The following is an 18,458-nucleotide window of genomic DNA, read 5'->3' on the forward strand; positions in this document are numbered from 1 at the left end:
GAGAACAAATTAACAATACTTACAATATCGTAGGTCCTGTAATAGAGACAGTCTAGGGTGAAGATCGGGGAAATTTGGACTGCAACTGGTAAATGAGGGTACATTGCTAAGGGACAGAAATTTAGTCTTGCAACAGGCCACTTGCGGAGCCCTCGACCTGTTGTTGAAAGGGTTCTTAACATATACAAAGAGCGTTACACTCTCTTTACACGAGGCATCGGATTTAACGTCCCCATTCTGACTGGACGTGGCTGCGTACTTATACATCCCGCACAGCCAAACGGACTCTCCATTTTCGCAAAAGTTTTACTGCCGGTTTGAAGAAGACCTAAGAAACCATATTTATATTCCCCAGTCACCCTGGGGGGAGGGGGTTACATGGGAAGCTAGAATCATAATTTCTAATTTGATTGAAAGGATATTAAATACCTCCCTTTCATTCATACTCAATTTAAAAATAAAAGTGAATTTAAATCAACAAATGCTGTACAACCAAAACAAGAAAAATATCGTTGTGGTATAAATACATATAGGCAAACACTTTTTTTTCAATTCAGTTACAGGTAACTAATATATGCAATCAACACAACTTTTGAGACGACCACTTACATCTTACCTGTCGTAGTCGTTGTCAATTGTAGATGTACACAATTGTTGAAAAGGTCTATCAAATACTACCTGCGGTCGTATTAAAAGATTAAAACGACATTCAACTTTAACATGTATACGATAAAACTTGCGTTGCAGTAATTATGGGTGACTGTTTAAAAACAGGAGAACGATTTACAACTTTCGTGTGTTCAAAATTACCTTTATATCTTATATAAGGTAAACTATTGTAAATAAAATTCATAATCAAGTCATTTGAAACGCACAAGGTTATTGTCATATATCAAACTCCATACAGCGTTATCGTTCGGGTCATATTTCGTAGCCAGATGTCACCACTGTTTCGGAGTTTGGTCATATATATGTATACGTAACAGCCACTATGTTCCGTCAGTTACTTTGTTCCGGCGGAACTTTTCAACTAGTTATTTCGTTCCGATGGAACTTTCCAACTAGTTGTTTTATTCCGAGTGCAGTCGAAAAGTTCCGGAAAAAGGAACTTATCAACTAGCCACATAGTTCCTCTTTGGCAAATAAGTCAAAACCGGAACTAACAAACTAGCCCAAAAGTTCCAACGGAACTTATCAACCAGTCACAAAGTTCCATTTGGAGAATTGATGCAAAGAACCACATGAGGAGGGGGTATTCTTCCCTCTCTTGAGGGTACTATGAATACTAAATTTGCATGATAATGCAACTTATTCCGTTTTATGTGAGCTATGAAATACAACTTAAATTTTGCATATTTGTCCCCAAAGAAACCCCTTTCAGTGCGTTGGGTATTCTTGTAAATTAATGATTTGCTCTTTTATATACTGATACTCATTCTTCCCCCTCTTTCTACAAAAAGGACGAAATATGGTATATTCAGTATCTTGGTTTCCCTTTGAAAGGTTCAAATATAATATGTTGCGCTTTTACTTTGCATCAATTCTCCAAATGGAACTTTCTGCCTGGTTGATAAGTTCCGTTGGAACTTTGGGGCTAGTTTGTTAGTTCCGGTTTTGACTAATTTGGCAAAAAGGAACTTTCTAACTAGTTGATATGTTCCGTTGGAACTTTTCAACTAGTCACTTTGTTCCGGTGGAACTTTTAAACCAGAGGAAGAACAAAGTAACTAGTTAATAAGTTCCTCCGGAACTTTTCGGCTAGTTAGTTCTTTCCGCCCGGAACTTTCCAACGTCGGAACAAAAGAGCATTTACATATACATGTTTATTTGAAATTTAATTGTGTGGTAGCCCTTTAATCTTCGCCCCTTAGGTGTTTTTGACTGTATGTCATACGAGTGTCCATAAGGGAGAAATACAAACTTTATTACATCTTATTATTGCTGCTTTTTGTGCAATTTTTCTTATATATCATATATTTATAACAATTCTAGTATATCATATCGATGCACCGCACTAGCCATCTTATTGTGAACTAATTAATTTTTAGCTACTGATCTGCATTCTCAAATCAATTGGCTTGCTGTTTGCTTAACCTCTAGTGGCAAATATTTCATGCATATTCATGACGAGAGAAAAATAACAAAGAGTAGGTCCTGTAATAGGCGATTGACCCCCTAGATGAAGGGCGAGAAATTTTGAATGCCACTGGAAATAAGGATATATTGGATAGGACAGAAATTTTCCCTTGCAACAAGACACCTCAAAAGTTGTTGCAGAGAGCAAGGCATTCTCTCTACACGAAACATCGGATTAAACGTCCCCAGTATGACCGGGCGTGACTGCGAATTTATGCGTCCCGCACACCAAAAAGTCCTCGAGTTTACAAGCGTTTTACTGCCGCTTGGATGAAGACCAAGGGATGACCATATTTCTATACCAAAGTCAAAACTAAAAATAGTAAGAGACGCACCTTTATTATTAAGATACATACTTTAAACAAGAGCTTCTCAATTAAAATGAAAATAACTGTGATTTATCTTAACTTTACATCTAATTCGCGACATAGATGAAACAATCAGAGTTCGTCGACTTAGGTTATTTAAATACATATCAATGAACCTAAAATAACGATACCACATGTACAGTTAAGTCTGCATTACATTCATAACGTGAAAACGAGGGTTGGTTGACATCTAAAACTTTACGAAAAAGCGATGATTTCAATTTTCCCAGTGTGAACTTTCCATTTCAGTGAAGCGACATTTCAGCTGCGCCTGCACATTGAATATATATATATATATATATATATATATATATATATATATATATATATATATATATATATACGATACGATACGATATTATAGGGCTTCCTATCCAATTTTCTTGATAGAGGGTTGCTGCTTGCAAGGACGCTGTTTTACCAAGGGTTTCGAATGGTAAAGTTGTATGCATCCCGTTGAAAGTTTTGCGGACCCTTTGCCGTGTTTTAATGGGTTCGTGTTCTTAACAAACTTTATAACATAGCTTTCAGTAGTATATCAAAGTATGATCTTTGTTGGCTTTTCGTAAGCGTAAGGAAACATGATAGATTAGTGTAGGATTTTTGAATTTTGAATTTTGAATTTTAAAATATGAATGATCCTTTTCGGCTTTCGTACGATCCAGGTCAACTAATCGATCCTTTAAATAAACTTATTCTAAAAGGTTACCAAATCAACACTGTCATTAGATCTTTAAATATTGTATTTATTGGTATGAATATTAATTTTGCTATCAGTAAATTAAAATCAAACTAATATTTTTGTTATATACATATACATATACATATACATATGCACATTCACGGTTCTACAATCTGTCAACACCTGTATTTTGGCTTAATACAAGGTCATGTTTTTCTCTGTCTGTTAATGACGTCTTGACGCTAAATTCATTGGATGTTGGTTGTGTACTGCTTGATACTTTAGTCTTAGATATCTGATTTTTTACTAGTTGTTATTGGCTTTGAACTAGCTGTCAGTAACTGCGAGTACTCTCAGATCTGTACTTAGTGTCTTTTTTGTTGTATGGGTGTATGAATACCCTGCCACGTTCGATCTGTGTTTTTGTTACTTATTTTCTGTTTTGTATCGATCTGATGAGTTAAGCCCTTTTCAACAGATTTTTATAGTTTGTTCTTATGTTAAACTGTTACACCACTGTCCCAGGTTAGCGGAATGTTGTTTTTTTTTTTACATAAATCAGGCCTTTAGTTTTCTCGTTTAAATTGTTTTACATTTGTCATCTCGGGGCCTTTTATAGCTGACTAAACGGTATGGGATTTGCTCATTGTTGAAGGCCGTACGGTGACCTATAGTTGTTAACGTCTCTGGTGGAAAGTTGTCGCTTTGGAAGTTATACCACATCTTCTTATTTTTAAATGTACAAAACATAATTGTTTTTCATTTTATAAGGAATTTAATGCCAACAGAACTAGGTTTCAATGAAATCGATCTCAAACAGTTCAGCTTTTTCGCCACTATCACTTATCGTTGTTCCTCCGATGTAAAAATGTCCAGTGGCTGAAAAAGTCATTGAAAACGGTTTTTCTATGCCAATGTCCCTAGTATTGTAGTAAGAAATCAGCTTTCCAGAATTGTTGAAGATATGAAGCGATACCTCAGGATCATCACAGTCCGTTATGATAATGTTGTCAGCTTCTGTTGCCACTATTCCTCTTGGAACGAAATCTTCTCCTTTCCGGCCATTGTATATATCTATAACGCTTCCATCGTCTCGGTTTAAAACAACCAACCTACCATCACAATTACTATCTGTTCTGTCCAAAATGAAAACATTTCCATTGGTCGTACTCGCTATTCCCCATGGATGTGTGAACAAACGTTCCCCTTTGTTGTTGAACTCACATGTAGAAAGTTTGTTTCCCTCCATGTCCATCAGTATGACTACTCGTTGCCCGGATGCTGGATACAGCGGCCCTTTACTTATTGCACCGATAGCTAATTTATTATCCTTTGTCGCATGAATGCATTTTGGTTCTAGTGGATCTACTGCGAAACGAGAATCAAGAATTTCGTCGCTGTTTTCTGGAATTATTTTAAGCGTCTCTCCATCTGTTGACAAGAGAAGGCCATAACCAGGAACGAATGCTAAGCCATACACCATGATTTCTTCCCTTGATACAATTTTAAGTTGTTCTTCACCAAGTGTTACATTCTCGAGTACCTTCTGATCTAAATTTTTACTGTACCACAACGAATGATCAGGACCTGAGGCAAGAAACTGTATAACATCATATTCGGAAACATATTTCCTAGTAATTTCCAACTTGGGTTTATATTCAAGATTTTCTGTCTCGTGTAGAAGTTCGCCTACAACATTTGTGTGAAACATCAAGCCTGGAAGAAACTGAAGTTCTTTTGTAATTGGATAGGTTGGCGGTAAACAATCCTCTATCGATTTGGTGACATCAACTATCTTAGCAAAGAAGTCTACCATATCACTCGAGTCTGTCATATCTTGTGCCTTTAGTCTTTGATCATTCAAATTTGTCTTAATGTTATCAATTTTACTGTGTTCGTTTTGAATTATCCTGTCAAATTTTGTATTCTCTACATCAACTTCAGAAATAAGGCTACATGCGCATTCATCAACTTCACTTTTTATAAGTAATGTGCGGTCACGGATGCTTTCTCGTATGCTTGAAATTCTTGAGTTTTCCTCTGTTTTGATGTGATCTAAATTTTTGACTCTCCTTGCTAATTCCTTGTAGTCGTTTTCTAATTTCCCTTGCCCACAGTGCAGTCGTTCAACTTTAAGTTGATATACAACCTGAAATTCTACTATGTTGTGTTTCTTGTGCACTTTTGTAACACAGGTCGGACATGCTGCTTGCTCGCATGTGCTACAGAATAAGCAGGCTGTTTGAGTTGGATGTTGCTTACATTTAATACTTCTAAAATCCTTTAATTCTACAGAATGTTGGGGCCCCAAACTTCTTATATTTACGATAGTGTGGTCGCCAGCTCCTTTTACCATTGCGTGAAGTTTATTAGAACATTTAGCACACAGTAATAGTTTGCAGTCCAGGCATTTGTTTGTAATCTTGCTATCATTTTCACAGAACTGGCACAGAACTAGAGTCTGTCCTCTTTCTAATGGCCTCGAGAGGGCCATTTTGAAATCTTGTATTATTATAAAATGTGCGTATCTATCCAAACATATAAGTTAAACTATGGTAAATACTTGCGATAACGTGGTCGTCAGATCCGTTGACCATTACGGGAAGTTTTCTAAGACAATTTAAACACAATAATAGTTTTCAGTCCAGGTATTTGTAAATAATGTTGTTATCGTTTTACAGAACTGACACACCAATTGCGCATGTCTTTTATTTAATTACTTCGAGACGGCCGTTTAAATTTTATACTACAAGCATGCGAATCAACAAAATAAATTGGGTTAGACTGTCTCAAATACTTTCTGATCGAAACCTTCAGTTTTGTGATTCAGTCATGCTTCAAATCTATTTACCTATGCCTTTACAATTTAAACAAGTTGGTAGCAATTCTCAAATTACAAAAGAGGCCTCTCTTGGGTAAAAACAGTTAATTTGTTCATAACAATTATTTTATTTTGTTATTTCATTATTATCACGATTTACAAATTATTTTATTTACTAAATAAACCTTATATAAATAACCAGCGCTTTTCGTCTACATAAGACTAATCTGAGTCGCTACATTCAAACAGTTGGAAGGCCAAATAAAATACAATATAGAAGAACATAAAAAACCGAAAATTCCGAAAGGTTGTGCCAAATACATATATGCCATTATATGCCTGGGTGTTAGAAAAAACTTAGTATATCGAGTAATTTAACCTTTTATAAACAGTACTTTAACAGAAAATGAGAATATGGTATTTCATGTCAACACAAAAGTGCTGACTACTGGGCTGATGATACCCTCGGGGAGGAAAAGTCCACCAACAGTTGCATCGACCCAGTGGTTGTAAAACTCTTTAAAGATACCAGGTATCTTGAGGGTAATTGACTTTGATTGACTTCTGAAGAGAAAATAACGTCTTGCTTGTTGAGATGCTTTATGATCTTATAGATTCGGAACAATAGCGTTACGTTACATTACAATTAAGTCCAGGAAACGATTAAATTACATTACGTTCTAAAGTCATTTGGCCCATATTCTGGACATAAGGGGGACTCAAAATACAACATGAATTGAGTTATTTTAAAAGGATAAATATTCATAACAATTGGATTTCTACAAATATTTCACATGCAAAGTTTTTGTATGATTTCCTATAACGTTCACTTTCCTTCACAAAATTCTCTTAACAGTCCTTTATTTATCAGTAACCATAGTTCTATAACTTCACAATTAGTCGTGTACTAACTAGTCCTCTAGAAATCCGTACTTTTGCTGCAAGAATAAGTCCATCAACTCCTTTGATAACGTCTCTTATAATTCCTAATCTACATATAAGTCGGGGTGATTAACTCTCTTTGTGAACTTGTCCATTATGTTTACTGGAGGCTTGATGATATTTGTATGGTGTCTTTAATGGAAACTATCTAACAGCAATAGGTCAGCTGAATTTGACGTATGGAATAATTGTAAGGTATACATGTCTGTCTGGCAGGTATCATCTGACCTTGACCTCATGTTCATGGTTCATTGGTCAATGTTTTTGTGTTTGAGTCTGTTTGTCAATTACCATAAGCAATAGGTCAACTATATTTTGTGTATGGAATAATTGTAAGGTGTGCATGTCTGTCTGACAGATTTATTTGACCTTGACCTCATGGTCATGGATCTTTAAGAATGTTTAGTTTATGTGATACTTGTAGTAAAACCTTTATCTGTGAGACTTTAAACATAAAATCAATGGTCAATGGTCAGTAAAGCAGGTGAGACATTCCAGTGTGCGCTTTTGTTTCTTACCATTATTAACGAATATTAAGACATATCCAGTCATTGTTAAAAGTTTATGTAAATTAGAAAAACCTGGACATATCTATGATCTGTGATTTTCCTTGCAGATCACTTGGGTTTTTATCGTCAATTCTATTCGTTTCTGTTCCAATGATATTGGCTACCTGAGTGCTAATTTCCACATGTCCGGTACACATTGGCCATTTATCCTCGTCAGTTATCCAATGTGGTCTATGATCCATAAAGTCGAATCCTCAAATTGCGATGCAGTAATTCCACAGGATTGCAGGTCAGATGGGTTCATTTCTGTAGGTTCATAATTCCATTAGTAAGTTTCGGGTATATCCTTAATATCACTCATACGCTTTTACACAAACTCGGTTAACGGTAAATTGAGGTAGGCCAATATAGAACTATTTGACTATCCCTGCGAAATACTGCTCTTTTTATTCTTAAGTTTTCGATACATCTTTTGCGAGTCTTTCTCCGATCACTGCAGCCATTAAATATAATTTCGGTAAAGTTCTTACTTTCAACGATGCAACGATTGTTGATACTGCACAATCTGTTTTTGCACAAGTAAACAGAAGCTCCATATGCTTTCTGACTTGCATCAACAAAAATATGCAGAGTGGAGTCGCTGGCTGCATTCAAAATGAACGAAGAACACGTTGCTTTAAAAAGTACAAATCTATATCTGTAAATTGTCAAGTCACTTGTTGGGTCATTTGAGTCGTACAACAAGAAGAATCTTGTGGCGTCTCGGTCTTCATTGTCAAGTGTTACTGTAAAACTGCCTTTTTTATATTTGTTGTGATTCCATATTTTCCTTATCTAAATCTTTTTAGAATGTTTGTTACTTTATTAAAAAAAGGTGGCGCTACAGATAGGCAAGGTCAATCTCGATGAATTCCACGGTGACTGCAGTCCTATACAATTCTTATAATGGTTGTGTTTGATTCCTTCGTCACGGGTTGGTGCGGTATATAGTGATTGATTTCTGTACAGATTACCTTTCTATGAAGTCTTTTATCTCCTGTTCTTTGATTACTTTATAGTATAAATGTAACATCTCCGTGTCTTTGGCAAACTAGCTATAACATTCATGGTCCTTCTTCTTGCTACACATTCATTTGTGGTAACGTTGGGTGGTCTGTTTCCATGGATTTTTGGCGAAATATTTTCTTTCCTGAAAAGTTATGCTAGAGTGTAGGTACTTAATCATTATGTTTTGTAAGCTTTTTGTATTTTCATCAGAGTCCGTCCGTAATCCACTCGACTCAGTCTCCCAAAATTTCTGTAAATCGCACTCTTCGGGTTTATGCTCAACTAAAACATTCATCATTTTTGAGTTCCATTGTCTAGTGTTAATACCTGTATTCATCGGTCCTGATAGCAAGTAGCGGATTTTAGATTTAACCGCTTTCGGTCCGTTACCTCAAATGATTTCATCCTGTACTAAAGACCAGTAATAACCTGCTCCAACGAGTAGTGAATCACCATAAGTGACTGGGTGAGCAAACTGTTTACAAACTGTTGATGTGTTAACATTTCTTCGTATGTATTGTTGCGGCAATTCTTGGAACACTTATTTCTTCCATTGGAATTCTTTCTTTGCTTTTGATCTCAATTGATATTGTCGCTATCTCCTGGTAGCGTACCTCGTCAACTTTTCCGCCAAATGCTGAATTTGCATACTTACTATACCATTCGGTTTGATTTGTAGTTTTTCTACTTATTCTTGAGAATTAAACGAGTTTTGGACGCCTTCGTCGAATAGAATGTTAGTCATAACATTTTCATCGTGATACCAAACGGACTCTACGGCAGTGTTTAATAGAATTTCTGTTTGTGTTGTAAAGTTAGAATGTATAGCGATGCTCTTTGTTTTTGTAGTACCTAGGACATCTCCATGGTTTATCTTCATTCGAAGTGGAATTTCTAATTTGTTAAGTATAACGACAAATGCTGCTAAGATGCTTTTCACTGCAATACTGGCAACTATATTTTGACTTACATTCAGAGACCTTATGATTGCTGAAGCAGCTAAAGCCTACTCGTTTTTCCTTGACGATTTCCATGCGAACATTTGTATCGGTGATCTTTTGTACATTGATTTTGGTGATGCGAGTTTTGACCAAAATAAACATTGCATTTTATTCTTCAGTGTACTATTGTCCTTACTATCTTTATGTAACAATCAACCAATAAATATTATGGGCGCAGCCATTTTATGATGATAACATAGTTTTTCGAATGAAAAGTATGGCTAATCCTGATTGGTCGATGTGTGCAGCCGGTTGTTTTTACTAGACACTTAGTGCACTCTGCATTATACCAAAGGCAACATAACATATTTTCCTTAGCCCTTGGGAACTGAGAAATCTTTTTTACGCTGTTATGAGACACTCATTTCTAAGTGCAGAATTGATAGGCAAGGGAGATAGTACAAACTGCGTGAAGAAAAGCAACGGGAACCTATATTTTTTGGACTTAAAAATACTGTCCTAATGATTTTTCCTTTATTCTAGCAAGGTTTCGTTATAAAAAATTACTTTCTGAAACCTGTTCCTCAAAGACGGCTACTATTTTTGCCTGTGGGGATATTAATTGTTTTTTGCAATCTATAGATCATGTTGACCTCCACCTTTTTTTTTTTTCGTTTCTGTTACGAACAATGCGATTGGGATAATAACGGTTTCTGTAGGATTGACGTTAGCGGCTTCTTGAATACAAATGTCTTTCGTTTTTGCTTTGCGTAAACATAAATTATCCCAATCATCATTACCGTAGTTTCGAGTAATGTTTTGTCTGAAAAAACATGGAAGTTAGTTGGGAATTAGTGGTATTAATAGGCTTCCGTAGGATTCCTGATATCGCCACATTCCTTCTAGTTCTTACTTTCTACTGTATCACTGAACGATTTCAGTCTCTTATAGTTCCGGATGTTGGTGCAGGCAATTTAGCAAGATTTGCATGCACGCGTTAACGATTTTATATTGTTATCCAAATCTCTTTCATGTAGAATTTGTATTGCTTGGTTATAATTTGTGCTGGTAATTTGCATTCCCGTATAAACAGGCTCGCTTGTACGTAAAGCAGCTATTTCAAATAATTAAATCTTTGACGCCACTTAATGCGGGATTTACGTGTTCGACAGAATTGTATGAATTCCAAAAAGCTGACCATTCTAGTAGGGTTCCGTCAAAGGTGGGTAAGTTGAGTTTAGGCATTTTTTTGTAATGACTAGACGACATAAATGTTGGCATGTTTGACTGACTTACGCTTGTTTGTTCTAAGTTCCAATTTATCGGATTTGACTGTTCTTGCACGCTTGGGTTTGTGTACATGAAATATGGTGCTTTAGTGTTTAAAGCAGATTGATTTATGGACTGACTTACATCTTTGATGTAATGTTAGTTCTCAATTTCAATGAATCTTATCTGTATGTCCAATTTCTTCTTCATTTTCTCTATCGATTTCGTCTTCTTATTTCAATAATATTTTAATTAAGATCGGACAATGTCTTTTGCTTGGTTTATATTACCTCCATCATGGATTGTTGTTTTACAACATCTTTTTGTGATTCTTCTGCCGGGTCTCCTTTCTTTAGTAGCTTTATCACCGCCCGTCGATGTGCTGCCCGGACTGTTTTGAGTTTCGAACTCATCTTATTTTCGTTTTCGTCACGGCACCATATCTTGATGGTTATTAACATTGTTGGGCTTGTGTAAAGAAAATAACGTCTTGTTAGTTGAGATGCTTATGATCCTATAGATGTGTAGCTACGTAACAATAGCGTTAAATAACATTACAATAATGTGCGCGAAAGTCCGCGAAACAATTACATTACATTACGTTCTCGAGACTTTTTGTCCATATTCACGACACCAGGCTTATCATTTGGTACGTCAGACGCACGTTTCCTTTACCTCAGACTCATCAGTGGTGCTCGAATCACAACAGTTAAAATGCATAATAAAATACAAAGTTGAAGAGCATTAAAAACCAAAAGTGCTGACTACTGTGCTGGTGATACCATCGAGGACGAAACGTTCACTAGCAGTTGCATCGACCCATTAGTTCTAAAACTCACCAGACAGATACCAATCATATAATTTTGTACGCCATACGCACGTTCCGTCTACATAAGACTCATCGGTGGTGCTCGAATCAAAAAAGTTAGAAGGCAAAATAAAATACTAAGAAGAAGGGCATTATAAACCGAAAATTCGGAAAAGTTGTGCCAAATACGGCTTAGGTATTCTATGTCTTGGTGTTCGAAAAACCTCATTATCTAGAGTAATTTAACATTTTATAAACAGTGAAATAACAGAAAAAGAACATATCAATGATATTTCATGTTCACACAAAAGTGCTGACTACTGAGCTGAGATACCCACGGGGATGAAAAGTCATCCAGCAGTGGCATCGACCCAGTGGTTGTAAAACTCATTAAATCACCAGGCTTATAATTTCGTACGTCAAACGCATCTTCGTCTGCATAAGATTCATCAGTGGAGCTCGAATCACAACGGGTTAAAAGGCCAAATAAAAAATGTAGTGGAAGAGCAATAAAAACCGAAATAAACAGAGAACAAACATATATATATATATATATATAGATTCTACCACTGCATCGAGTGTGATACGATATTTATCCACTCGAGACAGTTAAAATTTAAAATTTGACTGTCGAGAGTGGATAAATATCGTATTACACGAGATTTGGTGGTGGAATCTGTTTCTCTAATGATTTTCAAACAATATGCAGGCAAACTTATTCCTTCTTTTTGAATGATCTGCAAAGAGATGTGTTCTTTCTATGTGACGTCATCAGGCATGGTCGCCTTTTTTCATGCCGTCACAATAGGAAATTCAGAGGAAAGCAAGAAAATTCGACGTCATAAACGAATTTTAACCAATGAAGAACTGAGATCAAACGAACCACACGTTGATTAATTTTTTTTTATACAATGGGTGCAGAAAGGGATAAATTGACGAAGAATTAGAGAAATATATATATATTAATATATAGCAATGATATTTCAGATCACCACAACAGTTCTGACTACTGGATTGGTGATAAAATTTATGAACATGTAGACTTGTATTTTTATTACGGGATTACTAAAGCCAAACATGTTATGATGACGTATCTCTCTTAATTGTCTTTTGTCAATTTAGTGTGTATCAAGAGTCTTTTGATCACCTGTCAAAAATATATTCCGTAATGCTGATCATTTTTTTATGTTTAGTTTCTTTCCACCTATAATTGTTGTTTTAGAGATAAAAGGCAAAACTCGAAAATTAGTCTAAAATGAGGAAAATAATTCATATAAGGAGTTGTTAAATGGTTTTGGTCTTACACACATTTTATAGATATTCTATTTTTATTATTTCTGCTGTTTAGAGATATTGTCTATCAATTATAGTTTTCGAGATAATTAGCAAAAACTCGAACACTAGCCAAAAATCCTCATTTTAAAGAACAATGTATAAGGAGTCATCCAATGGTTTAGATTATATAATCATTTGTGTAGATCTATTGCTGTTATCTGTTACAGTTTTCGAGATAATTGTGCTAAATTCGCAAAAAAGAAAATCAGTCAAAATTCGTGATCTCAAAGCATTTGGCATTTTTGTAGCTTTTGTATTGCTGATAATTTTTGCTTTCTACAATTTCTACCGTTCTATTATAGTTTCAGGGATAAAAGGCAAAACCTTAAAGAGCAGTAAAAAATTGTCATTTTTGGGCAACAACTCTTATGAGGAGTCATCAAATAGTGTAGGTCATATGATACTTTGATGTTTAATATCAAGATTTTTGCAAAGTATTCCAAAATATTTATAATTTACTTATTGTATATGAAAATCGCAATGCTCTCTATTCGAAATCAAAGTTTGGATTTCTATCACATCGGTGTAACCAGTTCTTAACCATTTGCAAATTATTGGAGTCTAACCTTTTCCTAGTGACCTCGAGAGAGCCATTTTAGATTTTATTCACTGTACGATCATATCCGAATATTCAAATCGCATATATCCAAATACTTCCTGATCAAACACTGGGTACATATATACCGTCAATTTAGATAAAACGCAATAGATTAAATATATATGTAATTTTCTATACTTCCATTTCGGCGAGTAATATCGTAAAGTTTTATTATTTAACTTGGTTGCATATATATATAATTAATATACATATCTATTACTTAGATTATCACTGGGCAATTTGCCTTTAAGGCATGCATTTAAATGTAGTATATGTTAACAAAATACCTATCCACAGTCGGTTAGGTTGTCCAGCCAGAGAATGTTTAGTGCTGGCAATAAATGAACCTTTATGTTTATTACTTCTTCACCATTACGTTATAAGTACTCCGCGAGCTATACTACCATTTTTATTGCAAAATTCGTAAAACGAATTTGTCAAGAAAACGCTCAGGTGATGAAAAATATGTCTTGGTATTGTGCACCTACATTTTATGTCCAGAAGTTTTTATTTGAGTATAAAATAGGAAATATTCAAGATCATTGATGCAAAAAAGTTGTATAATTGATCGTTAAGAAACCTAGTGTACATTTTGTCACTGTATTGTTTCGGATTATAGATGAGCATAGTAAGGTCTATATATTATGTAAATTTTCAATTTTGTAATAGAAGAATATGCATATAATTGTCTAGTGCATGATCAACAAAAAAAAACTTGCAAAATTCTCTATGCCTATGCATTGTGGTCATAAAAAATAAAACAAAGCATCAAGCTAATCAAAAATATGCTATCTTTCAAATCGATTTGTCTAGATGATCTAATGGCAGTATATGGCTCGAAGTTCAATACGTAAAATGTGTTGAATCTGTTAAAATGTGCACGTGTTGTGCTCTTTAAGGGGGATGGTCCAGTACGAACAACAGTACATGAATTCTGAATGTTTATTGTCACGTATGACATTGACACTTTTGGTTAAATATTCAACGTTGTGTGTCATCTGTACAATTTTAAAAGTTATGCGCACACGATTTAAACTTGAGAACTTGAGCTACAAGTTGTGCGAAATCCGTTGGATGTGTACCAATTGGCAAATAAGTCTTTTAGAACCTGGTTTATTTATTATTTGAAATTTTGAATTGAATAACTAGTACCTTTCAGTTTTGGCGGGTAGTCTTAGATCGGTAATTTTTCTATTTGTTAATTGTTTAGTGCTACATTTAAGTACCGATCTGATGGGTTTAACCCTTTCCAACAGATTTTTACAGTTTCTTCTTTTGTTGTTACACCAGAAACATGCAAGATTAAGTGAGGGTTAATCACTCACTCACAAGTATGTAAAACCCTGTCAAATATGCCCGTCACAAGCTTGTGTTTGTCGATGGTTGCTGTCTTGTCATATTTGTATTTCGATCAGTTCATTAGATTGAATCGTGCCGACTGGTCTTCTCTCTTGAATTGTTTCCCATTTTGCCATACCGGGGTCTATTATAGCTTATTATAAGTAAGGTATGGGTGTTGCTTATTGTTGATGGGAACATGATGAGCTGTAATTGTTCACATCTTTGTCCTGTACGAGACAGTTTTTATCAGATCATTGACTGGTCAAAGTAAAATTGTTGTTTTAACTTATGTTCTTGTAAATCTTTTAAAATATGTTTTAGCAAACATTCTGATATGTTAACAAAAACAAAAATCTTCAAACACATAGTTTCACTTTTTGATTAATAATTCCTACACCTCTCTTCCGTTGCATTGAAGCAATATATATGATCTTGCACCATATTTATCCAGATCCAGACCATTTAAAAGTTTGATAAAACTGATCTGAGTATTTAAATATGTTTTCATCTGATATTTAACTGAAGATGTTGGCCTTTAAAGTAATATGTGGTTACGATTGATATTTCACAACGCTATTTGTAGTCAAATGGATGTTCATAGTTAAAATATGTGTCAAAACCGGTTGAATAAAACTCTTTCTATTGATTCTGCTACGTTTGATTCGAAAATGGATTAACTCAAAGTCTTGTCAAAAATCACCAACACAAAGCAATGACTCACCAGCACAGAATCAGGGCATGCCTAAACTGCAAAAATGCACATTTCTTAGAAATTGCTACGGCTTTTCACAGGAAGTTAAGGTGTGCTGGTTTGGATATAGAAAGTAAACTCATGGAACATTTCCGCTTCAGTTGTTCTAAAAATTAGCACTTTAGTGTTATGCATTCCGAGGCGGCATAGAGGTTTTGTGTTGCTTGTCTTAGAAACACATTAAAATATCTCAACTATTTCTTATCATCTTTTTCAAAAAGTAAAAAATCGTCATTTTTGTCTTTATCAACATATTTTAAACGATCACCAGCAGGGCGCTGTCTCTTTCATGGCAACCTTTAATAACCCACCGCGCTATCGTAGATGTTGATTAAAATGAAAGTCAAGCTCTTTTTTTTTCTCAATCCTTTTATTAATTTCCTCTTGCTATTTCTTTTTTTTTTATCAAATTGTATATATAAACTTTTCGATTACAAAATGTTTCGCTAAAAATCATTCTTATCTAAATCAGATTTTAAATCTTATACAGTAATAGAATAACAACGTATGCGACCCTTAATTTTAATTCTGATTGATCAAAAGTTTTATAAGAAAAGAAGCTGTCAAGGCGGTTTTATAAAAGTGCTTTGGTTTTGCGCCAATTGGCATTTCATTTGCACCAAAATAATACATTTCAATTGCGACAACAATACAGGTAAATAGTATAAATAAAAGATCTATATTAAAAAGAGACTTTTTTTAATAATAATGTAACAACATAGTTTTTTAAATGCCGAGATTGTACTTTTGCTAATCTAAACCGTGGGTGACTGTATTATTAAATGTTTTTATACTGGTTTTGCTGTTATAATTTCAGTAGTGACTGTTCTTCACGAAATTTTGCAATCGCATTAATTAAATCTCATATTTTTAGCAGTAATCAGTGATTCTCAATAATAAAATATATGAATGCATCAATTTCTGAATTTACAGTACACATGCTTACCAGTAATGAATAGTGCATTTGCCATCTAGAAATCCCCACTATTCATTACTGGTATTCAAGGTACATGTGTTATGTTTACTGATATTCAAGACACATTTGTAACACTTTCTGATATTCCTGATGCATGATGCTTTCTGGTATTTCAGATAGACATGAGCCATGATTACTGGTATTCAATAAACACGTGTTATGCCAACAGATATTTCAGATGCAAATGAAAGTTTGAGGTTACCTTTTTTAAATTGATTTTAAATTTTTATACACAAGCTTATAGATAATAAATTTTCTAACAGTCAACTTTCTTTACAAAAAGGTTTCTGTTGATATTGCATCTGGTTATTTTCTAGATAAACATCAATTCCTTATACTCTAGTTTGAAAAAAGACTAAATGATCTTTTTTTTTCAACTGCTTTGATATTCTGTAAGCTGTTAAAAAAACTCATCAAGGAATACACTTATAATTGTACCAGACTTGCATTTTGTCTACAAAAGACTTATCAGTGAAGTTAGAATCATTTTTTCTCTTTGATTCTCCATTAGAACTGCATTTGCCATCTACAAATCCCCACTATTCATTATTCACACAACTTTTATTCCTCAAGTGAAACATAAATGTGTTTAAACTATAAGATTCTTTAGTACATGTCAAAATAACTTACAATTTATCATTATATTAAAATTTTTATCAATCTTTTTTTATAAAATTTTTCACTTTAAAACTTCCTGGGAATTAAAAAAAAATAATTGTCCAAATATGTTCAGGAAGTGTACAAAAAAGATAAGTACAAAATGTTCAATCTTAAATAATAATAATAAAAATCTTATTCAGAATAATATTTTCTTTTTAACTAATATATATATTTAAAAAAAAGAATACTGTCATAACATGTCAAACTATAAAAATATAAAAAAAAAACATTTCAATTAAATCAACTTAAAATTTATACTTATGATACATGTAGCTATTAATATAATAAACATTTTATCAGAACAATGGAAGACAAATTGGATTTCAATATTTAAGATTTTGGAATCATAAAATGATTTTTAAAAAATGTGTTTCTTGTTTGATTGTTTTAACACTTGCGAGATTGAAAGTTTATCACTAAATAATTATCAAGTTGTAAATATATCATGCATATTCAAGCTAAGAAAGTCCCATTAAAACTTTAAAAGTCACATACCAACTCATGTTGATACCAAAATTTATGATAAAAGAGATTTCCTATTGTTAATTATCCATTTTTAGATGGTGACGTTCCCTTTGTCACCATCTTATGGTGTTTATATATCTTGATCGATTCGCTCGTGTATGTAACAACGTATTTGATTTTAACGAAAGAAACCTCTGTATTACTGAAAAATTATTACACCAGGGTTTTCCATATCACAAACTAGTCAAAACATTTACTAAATTTTATCATCGGTACAAGGACATCATTCGTAAATATAAATCAACATGCAGACATCTTATACGTTCAGGTTTTTCACATCCAATCTTTTATGGTAATATTCTATACAAAGCACAATCACCTCAAAAGCTAACCAAACCTTTAAACAGACTTATTCAGAAGGGATATAGTTAGGATACTGTTGTCAGGTCATTAAAGATGTCATATTTTGGTATTAATATTGATTCACTTATAGGGTCTTTGCATCGGAAATAAACACATTTATTCTAATTTCAGTTTTTGACATGATACGAGTTATGTTCTTCTCATATATTTTATGATGGTATGATACTAAACCCCTAACTGGAGGGATTGTGCTTGATTTTCGTATGATGAAGACATAATCTTTCAATCAGTTTAATTGAGGTCTGGAGCTGGCATGTCAGTAACTACTAGTAGTCCTTTGTTAGTTTATGTATCATTATCATTTTGCTTAGTTTCTTTTGTTACCTATTCTGACATTGGACTCGGACTTCTTTTAAACTGATTTTTACTGTGCATAGTGCTGTGTG

At 34.0% G+C, this 18,458-nt stretch overlaps 1 protein-coding gene across 1 annotated transcript in view; it reads right to left on the reverse strand.

Annotated features, from left to right (window-relative positions):
• Positions 1-3,102: 3,102 nt before the first annotated feature.
• The window catches only part of LOC127709960 (uncharacterized), a 33,698-nt gene continuing 18,342 nt past the window's right edge, over positions 3,103-18,458 (reverse strand). Inside the window, exon 2 of the mRNA XM_052215665.1 lies at positions 3,103-4,162. Within this exon, the coding sequence (XP_052071625.1) occupies positions 3,977-4,162 (186 nt within the window). The 3' untranslated portion in view covers positions 3,103-3,976. The remainder of the gene's footprint in view (positions 4,163-18,458) is intronic.

The sequence above is a fragment of the Mytilus californianus genome, unplaced genomic scaffold, assembly GCF_021869535.1.
Source record: "Mytilus californianus isolate M0D057914Y unplaced genomic scaffold, xbMytCali1.0.p SCAF_7, whole genome shotgun sequence".
In the NCBI taxonomy this organism is placed as follows: Eukaryota; Metazoa; Mollusca; class Bivalvia; order Mytilida; family Mytilidae; genus Mytilus; species Mytilus californianus.